Source organism: Hibiscus syriacus, unplaced genomic scaffold, assembly GCF_006381635.1.
Source record: "Hibiscus syriacus cultivar Baekdansim isolate YM2019G1 unplaced genomic scaffold, ASM638163v2 tig00117016_pilon, whole genome shotgun sequence".
NCBI lineage: Eukaryota > Viridiplantae > Streptophyta > Magnoliopsida > Malvales > Malvaceae > Hibiscus > Hibiscus syriacus.
In genome coordinates, this window is record NW_024063525.1 from 7,806,129 (window position 1) to 7,829,647 (window position 23,519).

Sequence of the window (23,519 nt, forward strand, 5' to 3'; positions counted from 1 at the left end):
ACTGGCCTCTGCCTCCTCAGACCATGGAAATCACGCCTTGAGGCACTCTGTGATAGGGGAGATCAGAGTACTGAAATTTCTAATGAATCGGCGGTAAAAGACGCCAAGCCATGGAAACTTCGGATGTAATGTAAGGTTCTTGGTCTGGGCCACTCCAAGACTGCATCTATCTTTGACTGATCTGCATGAACACCATCAGTAGACACAACAAAACCAAGAAAAGTCACAGAAGTAGTGAAGAAAGAACACTTCTTTTGATTGACAAACAAGCACTCCGTTTTCAGCATCTCAAAAACAGCACGGAGGTGATCGAAGTGTGAAGTCCATGTCGGACTATAAACGAGGATATCATCGAAGTAAACTACAACAAATTTCCCCATAAAAGGCCGCAAGACCTGATACATAAATCTCATGAACGTACTGGGCGCATTGGATAACCCAAAAGGCATGATCATCAACTCATACAACCCTTGTGGCGTTTTAAGCGCCGTCTTCCACTCATCTCCAGGCCTTATTCTGATTTGGTGGTAACCGCTCTTAAGGTCAATTTTTGAGAAGACCTTAGAACCATATAGCTGATCCAACATATCATCTAGACGGGGAATTAGAAACTGGTACTTCACTGTAATTCTGTTGATCGCTCGGCTGTCAACACACATACGCCAAGAACCATCTTTCTTTGGCACTAACAGAGCAGGGACTGCACATGGGCTCATACTCTCTCGGATATAGCTCCTCTCCAACAACTCTTCCACCTGTCGCTACAACTCTTCAGCCTCCTTGGGACTGAGGCGATATGCTGGTCGATTTGGCAAACTTGACCTAGGAACAAGGTCAATTTGATGTTGAATATCCCTCATAGGTGGTAGTCCAGGAGGAAGATCCTCTGGCATCAAGTTAGAGAATTCGGCTAGCAGCCGCTGCACCTCTATTGGTAAATCTATATCCACGTCTACTGCATTGTTCTCGCAAGGTATCAAGGCATAGACCACGCTGCCATGCTCAATCTCATCTAAAAACCTGGACATAGAAAGCAGATTAGTATTATGGGTTACTGGGGTAGGAGTAAGTCCTTCCCGCCGGGGTGCCAACACAATCTTTTTTCCCTTGATGCTAAGGGAATATGTATTCTTCCGTCCATCATGAATGACACTGCGATCATACTGCCAAGGTCGACCTAACAATATATGACACGCATCCATAGACACAACATCACACCAGGCATTATCAAAATATTTTCTACCAATTGAAAAAGACACGAGGCATCGCCTATCAACTGTTACCTCACTGTCTTTATTTAGCCATGACAACTTGTATGGCTTAGGATGACGGTCCGTCTTCAACTGTAATTTCTGGACAACCTCCTCGGATACTACATTCTCACAACTGCCGCTGTCAATGATCATTTTCCAGACTTTATCTGCAACTGTGCAAGTCGTGTGGAAAATATTGGTTCTCAACCAATCGTCCCCTGAATCGCCCTTGGGGGTAAGTAGACTCTTGCGAACGACCAGAGTCTCATGACCATCTCCATACATCACATCATCAGTCTCATCATCGTCATACACGGGTTCGCCAATCTCCTCAGTCTCGTCTTCCACGTTTTCCTCAATCAACAAATTTTTGCCCTTTTGACTAGCAGGCTTCCTGCAATCAGTCGCCCTATGCCCTTGTTCACCACAATGAAAACATCTAATAGTAGGGTTAGAGCGGTGGCTGCTGAGCAGGACGGGACTCCTGAGGGTGAACTGGTCGACTGTTGTGATCGCTCCTGATCAGTGGTCTCCTATTTTGCTATTTTTCAACAGCAAGTGCACGTTGGTATACTTCAGAAACACTCCACAGTGAATGAAGGCTGAGGACATCTTGCAAGGGCTGGCGTAAACCCCCCAAATATCGCGCACCATCTGCTCCTCCGTCTCAGATAAATCGTTCCGGGTGACCAATTGGTAAAACTCCTCCGTGTAATCATCGACTGGTCGCGCGCCCTGCCTCAACGCATGAAGTCGCTAAAATTAGGTTTGCGTGTAGCCGAAGGGAAGGAAGTGGCCCTTCATCTTCTTTTTCATCTTCTCCCAATCAGTGATCTTGGCTTTGCCCTGTCTTTCTCGTGAACGTCGTAACTGTTCCCACCACGCAGATGCTCTGCCATTGAGTTTGATGGCGATCAGTTTCACTTTCACACGATCGGGGACTTCCTTATATTCAAAAATACGCTCCACTTCATTAATCCAATCCACGAATCCCTCGGCCTGTAACGTACCAGAAAACTCAGGGACATCGTCACCGAAAACCGAGGTCTCCATGACGCTCCTCCTGACCACGGTTCTCCAGGAATCCTACGCGATTGTGATATGGGTTTTCAAAAATGGAATTGGTATCGTGATCAGAGGCCTCACGATCCTCGAAATCCTGCGCCGCCAGGCGCTGGGTTAATTCTGCGACTTGCCTCTGCAAATCCGAAATCATCACATCCTGAACGCTGCGATCACGGCGTTGGGCTTCCTCATTCGGAACCTGCTCACGACGACCACGACCACGACCTCCAGCCATTGAAACTGGTGAAATTTCCCAAGAAGATGTTGAAGCTCTGACACCAACTAACGCCAGCCAGACAGAATAGTGATTATGCTGTAGGCTATCTCCGACAGACGATTCACAAGAGAAAATTCGCCCAAAAATCATAGAAAAAGTCTCTAGGGTTTAATAAAATATTATAAATTCAAACAATGCCAAAAAGCAGTCCACAAGCCGGACTGTTATAGCCAAAAATCGTCTTTATTCGAATATTGCCAAAAATAGCAAAATTTCGAAAATCACTCTAAATTGAAATTCGAAATAAAATAAGCAATCTCCCAAAAATCCGGCCTAAATCGGATTTAAATTGACTTCCTAATTAACAATCGAAATATTACCATAAATAGTAAAAAATAACTAAATCTAGTGATCCGGAGGGGAAAACGGCAGAATTTATGGTTGAAAAAAGGTCATATGGAGCGTAGCTCATGTGGATAGCTTGCGAGTCGAAAAGAGCTTTCCGGATTGGGGTCTTATGCGCGATTCTGACACCTGTAGCCAAAGTTATGGCCAAAAGACTGAAACATACTCAAAACGACACCAATGAGGAACATGTCACAATCAATTCCCGCCTATGCGCTGATCTGCCAACTCATGGTATCTCAGCGCCATCAACGTGCAATCTGACAGCTCAGCATCATCTGTCTCGGATCCCCCTGCATCAGTCACCCCGGGTTGGAAAGAACTCGTCCTCGAGTTCAGAGTAGTGTCAACAGGATCCACAAAACAATGACTCAGGTGCTTCACATTAAAGACATCAGAAGTCTTCAAGTGACTAGGAAGTCGCAACCTGTAAGCATTATCATTGATCTTCTGCACGACCTCACAAGGTCCAATCTTCCGATCCTTAAGCTTATTATACTCACCAACAGGAAAACGATCACGAGTTAATACAGCCCAAACAAAATCACCAACATCAAAAAGTACATGACGACGATGATTGTCGACCCGAGTCTTGTACTTGGTATTGCTCTCATGAATGGTCTGTTTCACCTGCTGATGGATACCCCCGAAGATACTTTGCCATCTCATCTGCTTTAGGACTGAAACGTCCTATACGTGGAATAGGGGCTAAGTCCAACACCCCGGATGTGTTCTGACCATAGACAATCTCAAATGGACTTAAACCTGTGGTTCTGTTTTTTGATCTGTTGTAGGCAAATTCTGCCTACGGCAATGCCAAATCCCACTGCTTCGGCTTCGTTCCTGCCAAACACCTCAAAAGGTTTCCCAAACTTCGGTTCACCACCTCGGTCTGGCCATCCGTCTGGGGGTGGTAGGCGCTACTAAAATTCAACTGCGTTCCTAGTTTCCCCCACAGGCTCTTCCAGAAATGACTGATGAACTTAGTATCACGATCTGAAGTGATGGATCGAGGAACACCATGTAAACGCACAATCTCCTTGAAATAGAGATGGGTAATCCGGACAGCATCCATAGTCTTTCTGCAAGCTACAAAATGAGCCATCTTGGAAAACCTGTCAACCACAACAAAGATAGAATCAGAGGCCCTTTGGGTGCGGGGTAAGCCTAGTACAAAATCCATGCTGACATCGAACCAAGGAGCTTCAGGAACAGGTAAGGGAGTGTACAATTCCGCATTGGTGAGAACTCCCTTAGACCGTTGCCACATATAACAACGGTCCACATAATGGGCCACATCACTAGTCAACTTGGGCCAATAAAATTCAGAAGAGATAAGGGCCAATGTCTTATCTCGGCCAAAGTGTCCCTCATTATGGAGTTCACTTATAATTTGCTGCCTCGATGAACAATCTGGAATGCACAACTGTAATCCACGAAACAGATACCCATTATGCAAAACAAAATCATGACGGTGACCCACAGTTACCTCCTGAAATATCCTTCCAAAGGAAGGATCAGCTGCATACATATCTGTGAACGTCTCAAATCCTGCAACTTTAGTACTCATGGTGGTAAGAAGTAAAGTACGACGGCTCAGGGCATCTGCGACGCGGTTCAAGCTCCCTGCTTGGTGCCTCAGCGTAAAAGTGAATCCTTGCAAGTATGCTACCCACTTGGCATGACGTCTACTCAGCCTGTGTTGGCCATTGATGTACTTTAAGGCCTCATGATCGGTAACAGAATAAACTCCTTCTGTACTAGGTAGTGACGCCAATGCTTCAGGGACTGAACTATGGCATAGAACTCCAGATCATAAGTGGAATAATTTTTCTTTGATCCCGATAGCTTCTCACTGAAAAAAGCAACCGGGCAACCTGCCTGACTCAGAACACCACCAATACCAACGCCAGATGCATCACAATTTACCTCGAACACTTTGTCAAAATCTGGAAGTGGCAAAACTGGAGCCTCGGTCATCTTCTGCTTGACCAGTTGAAAACTGGCCTCTGCCTCCTCAGACCACTGGAAATCACGCGCCCCTTGAGGCACTCTGTGATAGGGGAGATCAGAGTACTGAAATTTCTAATGAATCGGCGGTAAAAAGACGCCAAGCCATGGAAACTTCGGATGTCATGTAAGGTTCTTGGTCTGGGCCACTCCAAGACTGCATCTATCTTTGACTGATCTGCATGAACACCATCAGTAGACACAACAAAACCAAGAAAAGTCACAGAAGTAGTGAAGAAAGAACACTTCTTTTGATTGACAAACAAGCACTCCGTTTTCAGCATCTCAAAAACAGCACGGAGGTGATCGAAGTGTGAAGTCCATGTCGGACTATAAACGAGGATATCATCGAAGTAAACTACAACAAATTTCCCCATAAAAGGCCGCAAGACCTGATGCATAAATCTCATGAACGTACTGGGCGCATTGGATAACCCAAAAGGCATGACCATCCACTCATACAACCCTTGTGGCGTTTTAAACGCCGTCTTCAACTCATCTCCTCCAGGCCTTATTCTGATTTGGTGGTAACCGCTCTTAAGGTCAATTTTTGAGAAGACCTTAGAACCAGATAGCTGATCCAACATATCATCTAGACGGGGAATTGGAAACTGGTACTTCACTGTAATTCTGTTGATCGCTCGGCTGTCAACACACATACGCCAAGAACTATCTTTCTTTGTCACTAACAGAGCAGGGACTGCACATGGGCTCATACTCTCTCGGATATAGCCCCTCTCCAACAACTCTTCCACCTGTCGCTACAACTCTTCAGCCTCCTTGGGACTGAGGTGATATGCTGGTCGATTTGGCAAATTTGACCCAGGAACAAGGTCAATTTGATGCTGAATATCCCTCATAGGTGGTAGTCCAGGAGGAAGATCCTCTGGCATCAAGTTAGAGAATTCGGCTAGCAGCCACTGCACCTCTACTGGTAAATCTATATCCACGTCGACTGCATTGTTCTCGCAAGGTAGCAAGGCATAGACCACGCCGCCATGCTCAATCTCATCTAAAAACCTGGACATAGAAAGCAGATTAGTATTATGGGTTACTGGGGTAGGAGTAAGTCCTTCCCGTCGGGGTGCCAACACAATCTTTTTTCCCTTGGTGCTAAGGGAATATGTATTCTTCCGTCCATCATGAATAACACTGCGATCATACTGCCAAGGTCGACCCAACAATATATGACACGCATCCATAGACACAACATCACTCCAGGCATTATCAAAATATTTTCTACCAATTGAAAAAGACACGAGGCATCGCCTATCAACTGTTACCTCACTGTCTTTATTTAGACATGACAACTTGTATGGCTTAGGATGACGGTCCGTCTTCAACTGCAATTTCTGGACAACCTCCTCGGACACTACATTCTCACAACTACCGCTGTCAATGATCATTTTGCAGACTTTATCTGCAACTGTGCAAGTCGTGTGGAAAATATAGGTTCTCAACCAATCGTTCCCTGAATCGCCCTTGGGGGTAAGTAGACTCTTGCGAACGACCAGAGTCTCATGACCATCTCTATACAGCATCAGTTCATCATCGTACACGGGTTCGCCAATCCTCAGTCGTCTTCCACGTTTTCCTCAATCAACAAATTTTTGCCTTTTGACTAGCAGGCTTCCTGCAATCAGTCGCCCTATGCCCTTGTTCACCACAACGAAAACATCTAATAGTAGGGTTAGAATTACCCTGCGGTGGCTGTTGAGCAGGACGGGGCTCCTGAGGGCGAACTGGTCGACTGTTGTGATCGTTCCTGATCACTGGTCTCCTGTTTTGCTGTTTTTCAACAGCAAGTGCACGCTGGTATGCTTCCGAAACACTCCACAGTGAATGAAGGCTGAGGACATCTTGCAAGGGTTGGCGTAAACCCCCCAAATATCGCGCCACCATCTGCTCCTCCGTCTCAGATAAATCGTTCCGGGCAACCAATTGGTAAAACTCCTCCGTGTAATCATCGACTGATCGCGCGCCCTGCCTCAACGCATGAAGTCGTTGAAATAAGGTTTGCGTGTAGCCGAAGGGAAGGAAGTGGCCCTTCATCTTCATTTTCATCTTCTCCCAATCAGTGATCTTGGCTTTGTCCTGTCTTTCTCGTGAACGTCGTAACTGTTCCCACCACGCAGATGCTCTGCCATTGAGTTTGATGGCGATCAGTTTCACTTTCACACGATCGGGGACTTCCTATATTCAAAAATACGCTCCACTTCATTAATCCAATCCACGAATCCCTCGGCCTGTAACATACCAGAAAACTCAGGGAGATCGACCTGAAAACCGAGGTCTCCATGACGCTCCTCCCGACCACGGTGCTCCCAGAATCCTGCGCGATTGTGATATGGGTTTTCGAAAGTGGAATTGGTATCGTGATCAGAGGCCTCACGATCCTCGAAATCCTGCACCGCCAGGCGCTGGGTTAATTCTATGACTTGCCTCTGCAAATCCGCAATCATCACATCCTGAACGCTGCGATCACGGTGTTGGGCTTCCTCATTCGGAACCTGCTCACGACGACCACGGCCACGACCTCCAGCCATTGAAACTGGTGAAATTTCCCAAGAAGATGTTGAAGCTTGACACCAACTGACGCCAGACAGAATAGTGATTATCCTGTAGGCTATCTCCGACAGACGATTCACAAGAGAAAATTCGCCCAAAAACCAGAGAAAAAAGTCTCTAGGGTTTAATAAAATATTATAAAATCAAACAATGCCAAAAAGCAGTCCACAAGCCGGACTATTATAGCCAAATATCATCTTTATTCGAATTTTGCCAAAAATAGAAAAATCTCGAAAATCACTCTAAATTGAAATTCGAAATAAAATAAGCAATCTCCCAAAAATCCGGCCTAAATCGGATTTAAATTGACTTCCTAATTAACAATCGAAATATTACCATAAATAGTAAAAAAATAACTAAATCTAGTGATCCGGAGGGGAAAACGGCAGAATTTGAGGTTGAAAAAAGGTCACATGGAGCATAGCTCATGTGGAGAGCGTGCGCATCGAAAAGAGCTTTCCGGATTGGGGTCTTATGCGCGATTCTGACACCTGTAGCCAAAGTTATGGCCAAAAGACTGAAACATACTCAAAACGACACCAATGAGGAACATGTCACAATCAATTCCCGCCTTTGCGTTGATCTGCCAACTCATGGTATCTCAGCGCCATCAACGTGCAATCTGACAGCTCAGCATCATCTGTCTCGGATCCCCCTGCATCACCAAGGAAATCTTTGATTCTAGCTTCGGTAATTGATTCTAACAACATCTATTGTCGTAGATCAAATACCGTTTAAGTTCGTGGCGACCGACTCAGATTGCTGTTTCTATAACCGTCAATTCCGATCTCGATTCCCTCTTGGCAAAGCTATCTCGCCAAGTGTGTTCCCAGGAAGTCTAATTGCTTTCTATAAGCAGAATCTTCCTCCCACACGTTTTAATCGCAACAACCTCTTGACCAAAGTCAATCTTTGATTTTGAAAACTGTTTTGATTTGTGAAAAATAAGCGCAGAGATTGAGAGAGATATTCCGAAGATTAAGGACGTTTCAATTCTCCCGTTGGAATTGAATCATCGCGACAGCTCTCGGCTTATGAAAAAAAAAACTTGAAAAGTAAAAAGAAAATATTTAATAAAACTAGAGAGAAAAGAAGAATGTATTCTGAATGATGAGTTTAGGCTTACCCCAAGTGGGTATTTATAGCCTCTCAAAGCCTAAAGGATAAACAAAGAAAATAATAAAATAATACAAAAGATAATTTTTTTTTAAATTTAAATTCAAACTTAAACCAGTCTCCTAATGCAATTCTGCTCGTTAATCTTCCAGAAGGCGTGCAGACGAAGTCTCCTAGAAACCACCGCTGACTGGACCTTCTAGAAACTGCCATGTCAGACCGTGTCGTGCCCAGAGTCGTGCCCATGTCTCCAGCCGTGACCAAATAATAAAAAAAAATGCATAATTCACCCGTTTTATCACCAATTCTGGAAAGTAAGGACTTGCACGAAAATAGACATAACACAACCAAATCAGCAGCAATAACTTCACAAAATCGAAGAAATAACGAACAGATATTAACGATTCTGAACACTCATCAAATTCCCCCTCACTTATCTCATGCTTGTCCTTAAGTATGATTAACCAAATCAGTCAAAAACTTCATTAAACGTTCTTTGTCAAGTTTCATATTCAATAAAGCAAGGTAGAGACCACAATAACTATTGAAGTCAAGAAATCAATCAACTGAACATCACCAATTGAAACAAGTAAACTGCAATTTTAATATTCATTCATTCATAAATCTCAATGCTCATAACTCAATACCTTACGGGATTCACTCAAATCTCAATGTGTTGGGGTAAAGAAACGTCAATGTCAGAATCGACACGATATTACCATAAGCCTGCAAGTAAATCAATCTCCACTACTAATAAGAACAAGATGCATAAATCAAAGGGTCTTTTATTGGTGTAACGTGGCTTAGGTAAAGGTGGGGAAAAGGCTAAATATATGGCTAAAATTCAAGGCAAGGAATAACAAATAATAATCTCAACTCCATCAAAACATTAAGCACAACAAGATAAAAAACGACATATCAAACAACAATTTCTCGTCGAAATGCATTTTTTCTTTTTCACACTTTTGTTGTTTTGTTTTCCATTTTTTTCTTTCATGTCTTTTTTTTTCTTTTTCTTTCGAACAGTTTTTTTTTCTCTTTTCGAACTGCTATTTTTTTTTCAACATTTTTTGTGATGGAGAATACAATGGTAAAATTACTCACTTGCCTTGAAAAAGGTAGAAAAGAGGGATAAAATAAAAAGGCTCGGGTTTATGAATGGAAACAAAGAAATGGAAATAGGCTCAAAAGTGGTTAACTAAGGGAAAATATGCATGGGTAGGCTATTTAGTGGGGAAACGGAATGGTTAATCCTAAGGTGCCCAAATCATTTTTAAGCATCATGTTCATGTGTAATCTCGACAGTATTTAACATGCAGGTTCTAGAATGCCAATGTCAAATTCGACACACTCAATCAAACAAAATGAGAGCGAACATGATATGCTCGTAAAGGCTCAAATCTCACCAAATTGTTTTCATGTATTGAGCTAATCACATTTCAACCAACAAAAATCATGGAATATCACAAAAATACCAACTTATCACAATCCATGCTATCCATTATCAAGAATATCATAACCTAAATAATCATGTGTTCCCAAACAAGCATAGCATTCCAAAAATTTTTACCAAGACAAAGACAATCAATGAAATTTCTGACCAATTCAACCAACACATACTAGATTCAAAGCATAAAGATAAGCGAAAGGAAACTCAATCCTACACTCTACTCCCCCTCACTTAAAGCGTTTGCCTCAAAACGAAAATTAAAGTGCAAGATAAAACAGAGAACTCCCCGGATTTAATGTCGACGCGTCCATGTGGAAGGTACTGGAAACATCATGTTATCGGTGGAAAACCAGCATCTACATCCCCCGATTGTGCGTACCATTGTGAGTGGAGAGTTGAAAAAAACGTTAGCAAGGGCGACGGTGAGGAGAGGAAGAAGGATGATGTCTCATGCTTTTTGGGGAATGAGCGATCGGGTTTGAGAATGAAGATGGTTGGAATTTTGGTGAATTTGGTTTAAAATTGGTTCTTACCGTGGGTTGTAGAGTTGGGAGTAAATGAGGACTTTGGTTGTTCTGTAATTAGAAAAAAGTATACTTAAAATTGAAAAGGTGATTGAAACGATAAGGTGGGGTCCATGGTCAAAGTAAGATAAAAGAGGAAGGGGATAAGGTGGGCGGCAGAAGATAACAAAAAAGGGGGAAAGAAAAAAAATGGGGTTTGTTAACGTGCGTCGACCCCTCTATGGGTTTTGCTAACGTGTAACGTTTAGTTAAACGGTGCGCACGACTTGAGGCTCTTTTTTTCTGCTCAATTCGATCGTGTACTGCTCAATGGACTCTGAAATTAACACTGTTCGAATCATAATTCGGTAATTTCTCGCCGTTTAAGTTTGAAAAAATATTCGGTTCCTGCAAAATAAAAATAAAAATTAAATTAAACATGCTTGAATGAATAAAAATAAAAAGTAAAAATATAGCGGAATTGAAAACAATGGGTTGCCTCCTATGAAGCGCTTTTGTTTAACGTCATTAGCTCGATGACCTGATTCAGTCTACAGGTTCCGTGACAGACACTTCCACTTCATTCACTTTTTCCAACTAAGAAATTCCTTATGAGAAATTTGAAAATTCTCACAAAGATTCTTCGGATATTTCCCAATTTTAAATCTGTCCAGAAGAATGGCCGTCAAAACATCTTTTTTACCAAAAAATGATTTCTTCAAACGACTCCTTGATGATTTCGACTTAATTTTTGATGCCTGCAAAAAGGAATGTAAATCTTTTGTTTTTAAAGGAGTTGAGATCAAATTTGAATCAACAACTGAAATATTTTTCAACTCCCTTATGTCGTCTTTTTTATCATCCGATTCCTTGCATAAATCATCAACAAAGTTAGATTCATCATCAACAAGTTCAAAAATGCCAACAAAATTAATACTATGAATGTTATCCGGATATCTCATTGCTTTATAAACATCAAATTTTAAGATCTCACCGTCAAACTCCATAGTAAGAATACCTCTTCGAACATCAATTTTTGCATTTGCCGTGCTCAGAATACCTTGTAACTTTCCGGATAACTTCGAGGAGAGGTATGTTAACTTCCACCTTCCGAAGTACGTCTAATATTCCCTTTTCCTCAGCTTTTTTATCCTTTTTAACTAACCTTGATAGAAAAGGTGGTGGCACGTCGTATGGAGATGGCTTCGAATTGTCCAATTGTTCTTCTTCATTCTTATTCTGGGATCGTGCGTCATTGGTCTTCTTTTCTTTTTGGACTGCTTGGTCTGATGGGATAGGTGGCGCTACTACTGTACCACTCCGAAGGGTGATGGCGCTAACGTTTTCCCTCGGATTCACTTCAGTTTGAGACAGAAGTTTACCTTGTGACTCTAATCTCCCCACGGTTTAAGCCAGTTGGCTCAATTGCTTGTCCATCTCTTGGAAGTGGGCTTCAGTTCGGGACTGGAATTTCTCCTGGGATAGTGCTAACCTTTCGACAATCGATTCTAGTGATGTCTTCTGCGGCTGTTGTTGTGGTGAAGGTCTCGCTTGATAGTCTTGATTCGGTCTCGGGTTCTGCGCATAACTGAAGTTCGGGTGATCCCTCCATGCTGGGTTGTATGTATTACCGTAAGGATTATAAGCTTTTTGGGGAGGTCCCGGGAAGTTTCTGACTACGTTGACTTGAGCTGTTGCATCGTCTTGAATCAGTGGACAACCGTCTGTTGGATGATCAGGTAGTGCACATATTCCACATAATCAGTTTTGTCCTGTCTTTCCTGCAACAAGAGAGTTTACGACTTCAGTTAACTTATCTATTTTACTTTCCAATAAAGATGAACTTATCTCATGAACCCTTCGAGAAGGTTCATTATTTGCGCGGAAATGTTGGGAATTTGCAGCCATCGTGATATAAGTCTCTAGCCTCGGTAGGAGTCATATTCACCAAGGCTCCACCGCTAGCAGCATCGATCATCTTCATTTCCAGGGGAGAAATCCTCATAGAAGTATTGAATGAGTGTTTGTTCGGTTACCCATGTTCTGGGCAACTAGAACATAACTTCTTAAACCGCTCCCAGTAGTCGTAGAGCGACTCTCCATCAGTTGCTTGATTCCAAGTATTCTCCTTCGTAGTTCACTTACTTTTGCTGCAGGGAAAAACTGTCAAGAAAAAGAGAGTCATATTAGCCCATGTAGTAACAGAATTAGGAGGAAGAAATCAACCACTCCTTAGCCGAGTCGGCTAAGGAAAAAGGGAAAGCTCTAAGTTTTATTTGGTCCTTGGTTACTCCTGTGGTGTCATGCAGAGCACCATGTGAAATCTTTGAGATGTTGTGTGGATCCTCGTTTGGCAATCTGCGGAATGTAGGGAGGAGATGAATAAGGCCAGTTTTCAACTGGTATGGAGTTTTCGCCTTGGGAAAATTAATGCACATAGGTCTTGTTCGTGGGTGCCGCGGCTAACTCCCGAATAGTAGGTTCGGCCATGGATTTGATTACCTGAATTTGATCTTTCTTTGGATCTAATAGTTGTCTCATTCTTTCCGAAGTGTCTGTGCGTGGAGTCTCCTAGCTTCAGCTTCGATCTCCTAGTTGTACTCCACTAATGTGCCCGGATTAGTCCTGGTCATAAATCAAAAACAAACAAAAATTAGTAACTTTGCGAAGTCCCCGGCAACGGCGCCAATTTGAAACTGTCGTTTCGATGTCAAAATAAATTCCTTCTTCTTGGATAATAATTAAAGGAAAATTCATAGCGTAGAGAAGTAGGGTCGAATCCACAGGGACTTAGAAATTATAAATTTCTAATAAGATTTTCTCTTCGGATTCACGTCGGTTACTTTGTCTACAAGGGCTATCCTTGTGACTCATCTTGTATACCGGATACCCAAGGCAATCTTGATTCCGGCTTCGGTAATTGATTCTAACAACATCTATTGTCGTAGATCAAATACCGTTTAAGTTCGTGGCGATCGACTCGGATTGTTGTTTCTATAACCGTCAATCCGATCTCGATTCCTCTTGGCGAAGCTATCTCGCCAAGTGTTTTCCCAGGAAGTCGAATTGCTTTCTATAAGCCGAATCTTCCTCCCACACGTTTTAATCGCAACAACCTCTTGACCAAAGTCAATCTTTGATTTTGAAAACTGTTTTGATTTTGAAAAATAAGCGTAGAGATTGAGAGAGAGATTCCGAAGATATTAAGGGACCGTTTCAATTCTCCCGTTGGAATTGAATCATCGCGACAGCTCTCGGCTTATGAAAAGTTTAGCTAAGCATGACAAAAGTCATACTTAGCATAAAAATAAAACTTGAAAATAAAGAAAAATAAAAAGAACTTCAAAAGGAAAAGAGAAAACTTTTATAAAAACTAGAGAGAAAAGAAGAATGTATTCTGAATGATCATTTTAGGCTTACCCCAAGTGGGTATTTATAGCCTCTCAAAGCCTAAAGGATAAGCAAAGAAAATAATAAAATAATACAAAAGATAATTGTTTTTAAATTTAAATTCAAACTTAAACTAATCTCCTAATGCAACTCTGCTCGTCAATCTTCCAGAAGGCGTGCAGACGAAGTCTCCTAGAAACCGCCGCTGACTGGACCTTCTAGAAACTGCCATGTCAGACCGCGTCGTGCCCAGAGTCGTGCCCATGTCTCTAGCCGTGACCAAATAATAAAACAATGCAGAATTCGCCCGTTTTATCACCAATTCTGGAAAGTAAGGACCTGCACGAAAATAGACATAACACAACCAAATCAGCAGCAATAACTTCACAAAATCGAAGAAATAACGAATAGATATTAACGATTCTGAACACTCATCACTTGGGTAGGCCCATAGGCCCCAAGGCATATCTTTAGGTTGGTTTCCTTTATTGTGTGCTTAGGGTAACCCTACGGACCTAAGGATCCCCTTAGGTAGGCCCATAGGCCCCAAGGAATATCCTTAGGTTAGCTTCCTTTTGCTATGTGCTTAGGGTAAGCCCTACAGACGCAGTTCTGGGGAATTGCATAATGGAGTTTGGTTGGGGGTTCAACTATGGTTTTAAAAGATTTATATCTTTTCACTGGTTTTGATTGGAACACACTAGACATCCTATTCGATCTCCTGAAAATATCATACTATGAATGCTTCCTATGGCCTAAGATCTTCATAGCTTCTACTTGATGAACTACCAGTAGAACCCCAAATTATCGTAAAAATCGATATACATATGATTCAATAAGGAAATTATATGGCTTTCCATTTATCTACATGTCATGTAACATCACCTGGTAGTTCTGTAATACTGAGCTTTCTAAAGCTCACTATATTATTCACCATTGCAGGTTAAAAGAATTGTACCAGTGTAGTTATTGATTAAGGGAGTTCTTCCAACGTTGATTGCATAGGATGGTACATGTGATTAGGGGGCATGTAATTGTATTTGGTTTTATATATGAGTCTGAAAATCTATTTTATTTCTGAATATTGATAAAATATTTTATGAGTTTACACATTTTTGATAAAAGTTTTAAATTTTAATCTATTTTTACGGTGGGTCTCTCCGGTGACCCTAATGTGACACTCCAGATCGCATTGGGTTACACGTATCGGTCTGAGGGGGTTACATTTGACTTTCTCAACAAAAATCTACACCTTAGCTATTCACACTAAGAATTTTCACAAATTCACTAATTTGTAGCAATCTTTGAGGATAATGTGTAACCTTAAAAATCCTAAAAATTACAACCCCAATTCTTGGGACACTCTCTCAAAGAGAAAATTACATATTGTAATCTTACAAAAACCTCGAAAATGTTTGTACATTAATAGAACAAACAAGAACACTTGAGAAATAAATAAATAAAATGTACAAAAGTGTTCCTTGAAAGCTAAAGAAATGTTAGAGAACATTAACTTGAAGTTTGCTCTATTTAATTGCTTTGACTTTCTTTGTGATCTCTTGTCTTCACATATGTGTTAAGATATTGCGTTTTATACCCTTCATTCAATTCTAAAAGTTTGGGTAGTTGTAGGAGTTGATAGAGCTGTTGGAATGAAGCTTTCCCACAATAAATTGCCTAGACGCTTTGAGTATCGGTACTTGGGCTTGGAGTATCGATACTACATGTATTAATTATAAAAATATAGGGGTTTAAATGAACATAGCTTGAACAAACAAGATTGTGTTCGTTTGTTTATTTTTGAAAGTGTTCATGTTCGGTTCGTGTTTGTTTAATTTTTTAGTATTGTGTTCGTTTATTTATTTTTAAAGGTGTTCATGTCCATTTATTTAATTTTCGTGAACATGTTCGTTTGATGTTCGTGAACATGTTCATTTAGTGTTTGTTTATCGTTCACAAACATGTTTGTTTAGAATAAAATGGAAAAGAGGGTGACAGGGAAAGTTTTTGTGTTATAATAGAGAAAATGGTAAAACTACACAACTAGTGCTTAAGCATCTCACGATTCATAGTTTAAACTCCAAATTTCATCATATATGCTGCCTTCACTAATATTCAAAATATAAAAAATTAATGAGCTTCTAAACGAGCTTGTTCATGAACATAAACAAACTGAACACACCTTTTTTTTGTGTCCGTTGGTTTATGAAATGAACATAAAAATTTTGTTCATACTTCTTTATTTAGCTTAATAAAGAAACATAAAATAATATTATATGAATGGTTCACGAACAGTTCATTGAATGCTCTGTTCATTTACACCCCTACAAAAGTACAGTCATTGGAGAAATAACAATATCAGTACTAATCAAAGGAGTGTCGGTACTACTATTATAAGTAGCATCAATATTATATGAGTATCAATACCAAGATAACATACCATAATTTGTTATCTTTCAGAACCATAAGGGTAGTATCGACACTACCATTTGGAGTATCAATACTATTGTTATAAATAGTATCGGTGTTGAAAGGGTATCAATACCAAATTTGCTTACTATTTTTGCAAAACAAAAAGAGTATCGGTATTATATTGAGTATTATAGTCATTACTGTGTGTTTGTAAACTTTTAGCATCGATACTACATTTATACCACATGAACAATATCGATATTGTTCTTGTAGTATCGATTATTTATACCACATGAACAATATCGATATTGTTCTTGTAGTATCGATTCTACTATGCTTAAAAATAATTTTTAACTCGATTAAAGTTTGAAACCCTTAGAAAAAATTATTCTAAAATTATTTTAAGTATACAATTCAATTTTTCAAGAAGGTAAGGAGTAAAATAGTTTTTTTAACTTATGAAAGAGTTTTTATACTCGAATAATTGACTTGAATATAATCTTAATTTTTTTAAAAAATATTAATTACATATGGTATATCAAAATATCAAAGTATGTTCAACAATCTCTCCCTTTTTGATATAATAAAAATTTTGAATAAATTTTTAAAAAATACTCCCCTTTACTCTAAGTTTTCTCCCTTTTTTGTTAAATCAAAAAGTTAAAAACTAAGCAAAATATTTAGATATAAGTTGTGAAAATCAAATTGCCAAATAGAATCAATCTATAATAAAAATACCCTTAAACATAAACATGATCATAATAAAGAAAAATAAAAATGTCTCAAAACATTAAATACATAATTATCCATAAAATTCGCAAAATATCCAAATATGCATAAATATTCAAAAATAGTCAAATCACATAATCATCCAAAAGCATAATTAACCAAACCTAAAATAGCGAAATACTAGAAATAAACATAAAAAAGTAAAAAAAAATCCAAAACGTCCAAATGCAAAGCCATGAAATGCAACCAAAAAAGACGATCAAGCATCTGACGGGGAGGAGGATCATGATCCAAAGATGAGGCACAGAAGAAAGCAAAATCACGAGAAAAAGTGTTAATCGTATCCGTTACCGAGTCGAATCTTGTATGAAAATCACATCGAGAAACTACAAACATCACCTGAAATGTGAGCTGCTGGGAAGCTATCTCGGAGACCTAAGTCTGCAACGCAAACTATCGGGAGGAAAACGTAGCATATTGCATGTTGATTGTCTCCTTCATCATCCGAAGATGAGAAGGTAGATGAATGTCACTGGCATCCTCACCACTAACTTGAGGAGGATCATCAGGAAGACGCTTCACTAGATTATCAATATCTCTCATCACGTCATCGTCCTAAGGTTGAGACTGAGCTAGAGTCGCTTCGGATGAACTAGCACCTTGCTTCCCTTCCCATTTCCATGTGTTGCAGAATTATTCTTATCCTGACTTTCGATGAAAGAGGTCAAGAGAATATAGGTGTCTTGAGAGACATCAATACGAGCTTTGATTGAAAATGATTCAGAAGGCAACCATAAACTAAAGACTTAACTCGCTTGAAGAGAATATTTGTTACGATGTTCACAAGCTCACTAAAAACAATTTGAGCAAAGTTTATCTTTTTGTTGGTTTGGAAATAATGAAGTCACCAAATATCGCCGATACCAAGAGAAGAATACTTACCTCTCGATGGTTGAAACCACCGAGAGATGATAAGATATAAGAACCGCTCATGATAATTAAGGAAATTAGCACTCTTGTCGGCTTCTATGGAGGTGTCTACATGGTATCTCTCATTATCAATACCAATAAGATATAGAAAAAAAATTCTTAGCTATAGAAGAAATACCTATAGTGATGTACTGCCGTATGAGATATTAGAGAATACTCTCGGTATGGGTGCGAGATTCATTTTGGACATACATCGCATTAGAATAAAAAAATGTGAATCAACTGGTGGTAGACAACGAGTTTGATTTTGAAGGTGTTGTCCAATTTCCAAGCTCTGAGAGGGCAATATTTGTATTTAAGAGCAGCCATGGCTGGAAAAGTGGACATACGCTCACTCCAAAGGGGATAATATTCAAAGTCTTTGGAGTAACATTCGTAGAGGTTTTGACGACCCGATTCATTGAAACAAGAATGTCTAATTGTAAGGTAACTCGGGTTTGGATTTAGATTAGGAGGTGGATTGGGATAAGGATTTTCAGTGGTTCGAGAAGATGAAGTACGAAGTCGTTTGTTGTGGGTCATTTTGAAATCAGAAAAGATGAACATGTAAGAGAAAACAAAACAAAACACATGTATACTTTTCAATCAATCCCAATACTCAATATATATATATATATATAGGTAAAATCAGTATATATAATATCCTTGTTTTTTTCGATTAACATAGGGTGATTACAAGTGGTAGTATATATTCTAGAGACTCTTAATCATTTGACAATGAATATTCAAAAATTATTACAGTCGTTGGTGTTTGAATCTGAAACCTCTAAAGATGACAATAATCTCTTTAATCATTGAGATAACTTAATCCGTACAAATATACATCCTTGTTAAATTAACTTAAACAAGGAAAGTATATTAGTAAGCATGACAATAATAAATATAAAAAACTGAAAAATAGATAACAAAAGAAAGAAAATGATTGGAAAAAAATAACCCAAAAATAAACGCAAAATTTCTTAGATAACGTAGTGACAAAAGAATTTGTTCATGTAGGGACAAAAATTTAATTTTTTCTTTAATTAGGGTGCTTGTTACAATATTCATTGGAGGATGTCTAGATTATCCGATAACTTTTTTAGAAGACGTGTAGATGATTCGATGTTTTTGGATTGTATGATTCCTGGTTCTCGAATTGTATGTAGCTTAGGGAAGAATTTGTGTTTTCCCTGCGTCTTTCCAAAGACATCATGTCTTCTATGCATCTTCCAAAAGACACTAAATGATCCGAACGACTTCCTATCGACACTGTAGCATTCACAAATAATTTCTCCAGCCCCTTATATGAGCCATTCATTTTTTTTTCAAACCATTATGGCAACAAATTTGTCCTAATATAGTACTCAACATACATTGAACAAAAGTAAGTTGTTCTAAAACAAACTTTTCATGTATAAAATTTAATTGGAACAAATTTCACATATTTCATACATTAACATAGTTTGTAGATATACGTTCAGCATGTATGAACAAAGAGCTTGCACTTTAGTCTTTGTTGTATGGAATTTATTTTAGATAAAAATTGATGGAATAAAGAGAAGGTATTGCAGAGCAGCTTTTTAATGAACATCAGTAGGTTGATGTGAACTGGTAAGAATAATAGGAAAGAGAACCAAGTTGCCAGCTTTGGTGGAGAAGTTTCGCCTTTGCATTTTCACCGGCAGCACCCATGGCTACATGCAAAGGGTAGAAGTGGTCTGGCCAAGGGTGAGCCATCTTCGCATACGGTCCTTTCTCTTGAAACTGGTTCACATCTTCGTACCTAAAAGAATAATCAAATAATATTAAGCGGAATCCATTAAGTAGTTTCAGACTTCAGTAGTTAAAAGAAGTGTTATTAGTTCTTCAGATTTTGGATTCGAACAATTATATTTGCAGTATGTGTATGATTTGTCCATAGTTACGAAAGATTTTAAACTTATACTATCTTATTGGAAAATGATTTACCTTCCACGAAGGATAGTATCTTTAACCCAATTATCAAACTCCAAAGCCCATGGAAAAACACCACCGGCACTGTCCACATTGCTTGAAAGGGTGATCAAGTTGTGAGTGGAGGCACCGGAACCCATGATAAGAACACCTTCATCCTTGAGAGGGGCGAAAGCCTTTTCCATGTTGTAATGGCAACTACCATCATTTTTTGACTGAAGAGAGAGTTGACAAACCGAAATATCGACCTCTGGATACATGAGCATGTGTGGAATCCAAGCACCATGGTCCAGCCCACGTTCCCTGTGTTCATCAACACTACAAGAAAATATAACTTTAATGACACACGAACAATAACACACGTTAATTTGTGACTTACAAAAAATGTGTGTCATAAAAAATGTCATGATTTATGACTTACAATAATGTGTCATATTTAATAGTCATATCTAAAAAATTTGCAAAAACACGGAGTACACTTTTAATTGTGTGTCATCTGTAAAAGTCGTCTTTTAATTTCCCCCATTATTTTCATCCTTTCTCGCTTCTTCCCCCTCGATAATCAGTTCACGCCGTATGTTTTCCCTTTTTTTTCTTTTTCCCTTTTTCTCTTTGCATCAGTTCACTGGTTTCGCCATTCACCACAACGCAGACGAAGGGAGTCAAAATTCAAGGTTTTCCACAGGTATTCCTCGTTCTCTATTCACGACCGCCGACTCTATAGGGTAATCGAGCTCAACAATGGCCTCGTCGCTTTGCTGGTTCACGATCCGCAGATTTACCCCGACGGACTTCCTGAAGGTTCTCATTTGCTAGATAAGGCTAAGACTGAAGGTGGAACTAAAGACGACGGCGAAGATGAAGATGATGATGGAAATGGAGATGAGGATGGAGATGGAGATGACGAAGAAGAAGAGGACACGGACGATGAGAAACAGATTGAAGAGAAGGTTGTTCAGTCTAAAAAGGTTTGTCTTCTCCCTTTCTTATATTGATTGAAGTCCTGACATTAGATTGATTCATCGATTGTGAATTTGGTTGCAGGCAGCGACAACATTGTGCGTAGGATTTGTCAGCTTTTCTGACCCTCCTGAAGCGCAGGGTCTCGCTCATTTTCTAGGTTTCGTTACTTTCAGCTCTATTCATTCTTCTCAACTGCACTAATTTCTGCTCTGCTTAATATTCGTGAATTTTTTTTATTTTATCGTAGAACATATGCTATTCATGGGGAGTACTGAATTTCCTGATGAAAACGAGGTTTGTTCATCCATGTTCTTTCCTACTACTATTCTTGATATCCACAAGAAAATATTTTTATTTACAAGCTTCTTCTATTGTTAATTTAAACAGTTCATTCTTTCTTGGCCTACATCTAAACAGTGCGTTTATTATTTGATTATGTTATAATTATTTGTCCTACAAACATTGACACTCTTCTTTGCTAGTATGATAGCTACTTATCCAAACACGGAGGCTCATCAAATGCATATACAGAAGTTGAGCATACATATTATCATTTTAAAGTTGAAAATGAATTTCTCAAGGGAGCTTTGAGAAGGTAAATGATCAAACTATAAAAGGGAGGAGCTTTAGTTATTGAATTACTTTTTCCACTTCCTTTCCATTTCTCGATTCGAGCTTTGTTATAGAATTTTTAATGGAGTAATAATTTGCTCTTGTTTTATATACTGGTTCCCCAAATCGTTCGAATTTGATCCTTATGTTGGTCTTTTGTCTTTATCAGATTCTCTCAGTTTTTTATTTCACCCCTTGTAAAATTTGAAGCAATGGATCGAGAGGTGCTTGCCGTGGATTCTGGTTTGCCCCATGGATCTCTGTCTATTATCTGTTTTCATGCATCCCCTTCTCTGTTTTTTCTTCTTCTAAATGTAGGAAATTTGTTTTCTTTCTAGTTTACACTTGTTGTTACCTGTACTGATTCATGATTTCTGAGCGGAACTCTAATTTCTACCAAAATGGAATTGTAGAATTTAACCAGGTTTTGCAGAATGATATTTGTGGCCTTCAGCAACTCCAGTGCCATACATCTGAACACGGTCACTCTTTTAATAGATTCTTTTGGGGTGAGATCCTTGTCATTGTTGTTCACTTTTTGAATGATTTGTTTATGTCTACTGGTATGAAAATGGGAATTTTGGTTTTCTTAAATGGTATGAAACAAGAAGAGCCTGGTTGATGCTGCCGAGAGAGGGTTTGATCTACGCAAACAAATACTAGAACTATATAAAGATTATTACCATGGTGGACTGATGAAGTTAGTAGTAATTGGTGGTGTTAAGCTACTCTTTTGTGGTTCTCTAGATTTGTGGCCATCGTTTAGTCTCTCTCTATTGCTAGTCTCTGCTGGAAAAAGTTCTTTGAACAATGATCACATTTATTTTCACTGCCTCTTTTTCCCTATTTCCATCCTTTTTTTTTATTTTTCTTACCCATTTGGCCTTGTTTATATTTTAGATTGCTGATTATGAACTTTATAATCTATCCATAAAACGCTTAAACATATCATATATAAGCATTAATTGTAATTTTTGAAGGAATTTCAGTAATTATTATACATGTGGTTGTTGGAAGAAAATTATGGTGTCATTAATGTCTAAAATATTTGTCTACATTACTTAAATAGCATAATCGTGATAATACTTGTTGATGGTGTTGAGCCTTTGGATGTACTTCAGCAATGGGTTGTTGAATTATTTTTGGGTGTCAAACAAGGTTCTCAAGGGAAGCCAGAGTTTAAGTTGGAAAGTCCTGTCTGGAGAGATGGAAAACTTTATAGGTTGGAGGCAATGAAGGATGTCCATATCCTTGAGTTAAGCTGGGCACTACCTTGTCTTTTTCAAGAGTATCTGAAGAAATCGGAAGATTATTTGGCTCATCATCTTGGTCATGGTATATAATTCTGCATTATCCTAATGATTAAGTAGGAGGTTGCTCGCGGAAGTAATAATAACAAAGAAAAGGATGCATATGCATATATGAAGAAAATGTGAACGGTCCACGGCTTTGATGCCTTATAAATGATAAGTGATTCTTGATTAGTATGTCGAATGTAGATAATGTTTTTCATTTGCTTCAATTTCCAATGCTTAACCCTTCAAGTTTATTCATTATGCTTAACTACTACTAGTACTACTATAAGCACTTAAATTGATTTGCAAATGTCAACTCTGAGTTTAAGACTGATTTTATATTTATGGAGCTCATCAATTTTCATTCCTGGAGTTGGAAAGAAGGCAGGGCAGCTACCTTATTTTAAAATATGACCACGCCGTTCGAGTTATCGATTCTTTATTTTGATGCATAATAAATCTTATAGATAAGGGTAGAGGATTGATTTGTTATTGTTGAATTATCAGTTTATCACAACTCTGATAATTAAAATAAGATGATGAAAATTTAGGCGTGACTTGAGTTAAAATAAGACGGTAAAAATTAAGACATAGATCAAGTCACTCGTT

General features: G+C 39.1%; 1 protein-coding gene and 1 long non-coding RNA gene across 2 annotated transcripts; one reads left to right on the plus strand and one right to left on the minus strand.

Annotated features, from left to right (window-relative positions):
- Nucleotides 1-19,575: 19,575 nt before the first annotated feature.
- LOC120195530 (extradiol ring-cleavage dioxygenase-like) lies at nt 19,576-20,849 on the minus strand. Its single transcript, XM_039197531.1, has 3 exons — nt 20,758-20,849; nt 20,056-20,358; nt 19,576-19,870 (listed from the first exon to the last, which is right to left on the minus strand). The coding sequence occupies exons 1-3, from the start codon at nt 20,847-20,849 to the stop codon at nt 19,678-19,680; spliced, it is 588 nt and encodes a 195-aa protein (XP_039053462.1). The 3' UTR covers nt 19,576-19,677.
- A 680-nt stretch (nt 20,850-21,529) lies between these two features.
- Nucleotides 21,530-22,329, plus strand: LOC120195566. The gene is made up of 3 exons (XR_005523076.1): nt 21,530-21,598; nt 21,785-21,858; nt 22,029-22,329. It is a non-coding gene; the product is annotated as an uncharacterized LOC120195566 (long non-coding RNA).
- The last annotated feature ends 1,190 nt before the right edge of the window (nt 22,330-23,519 follow it).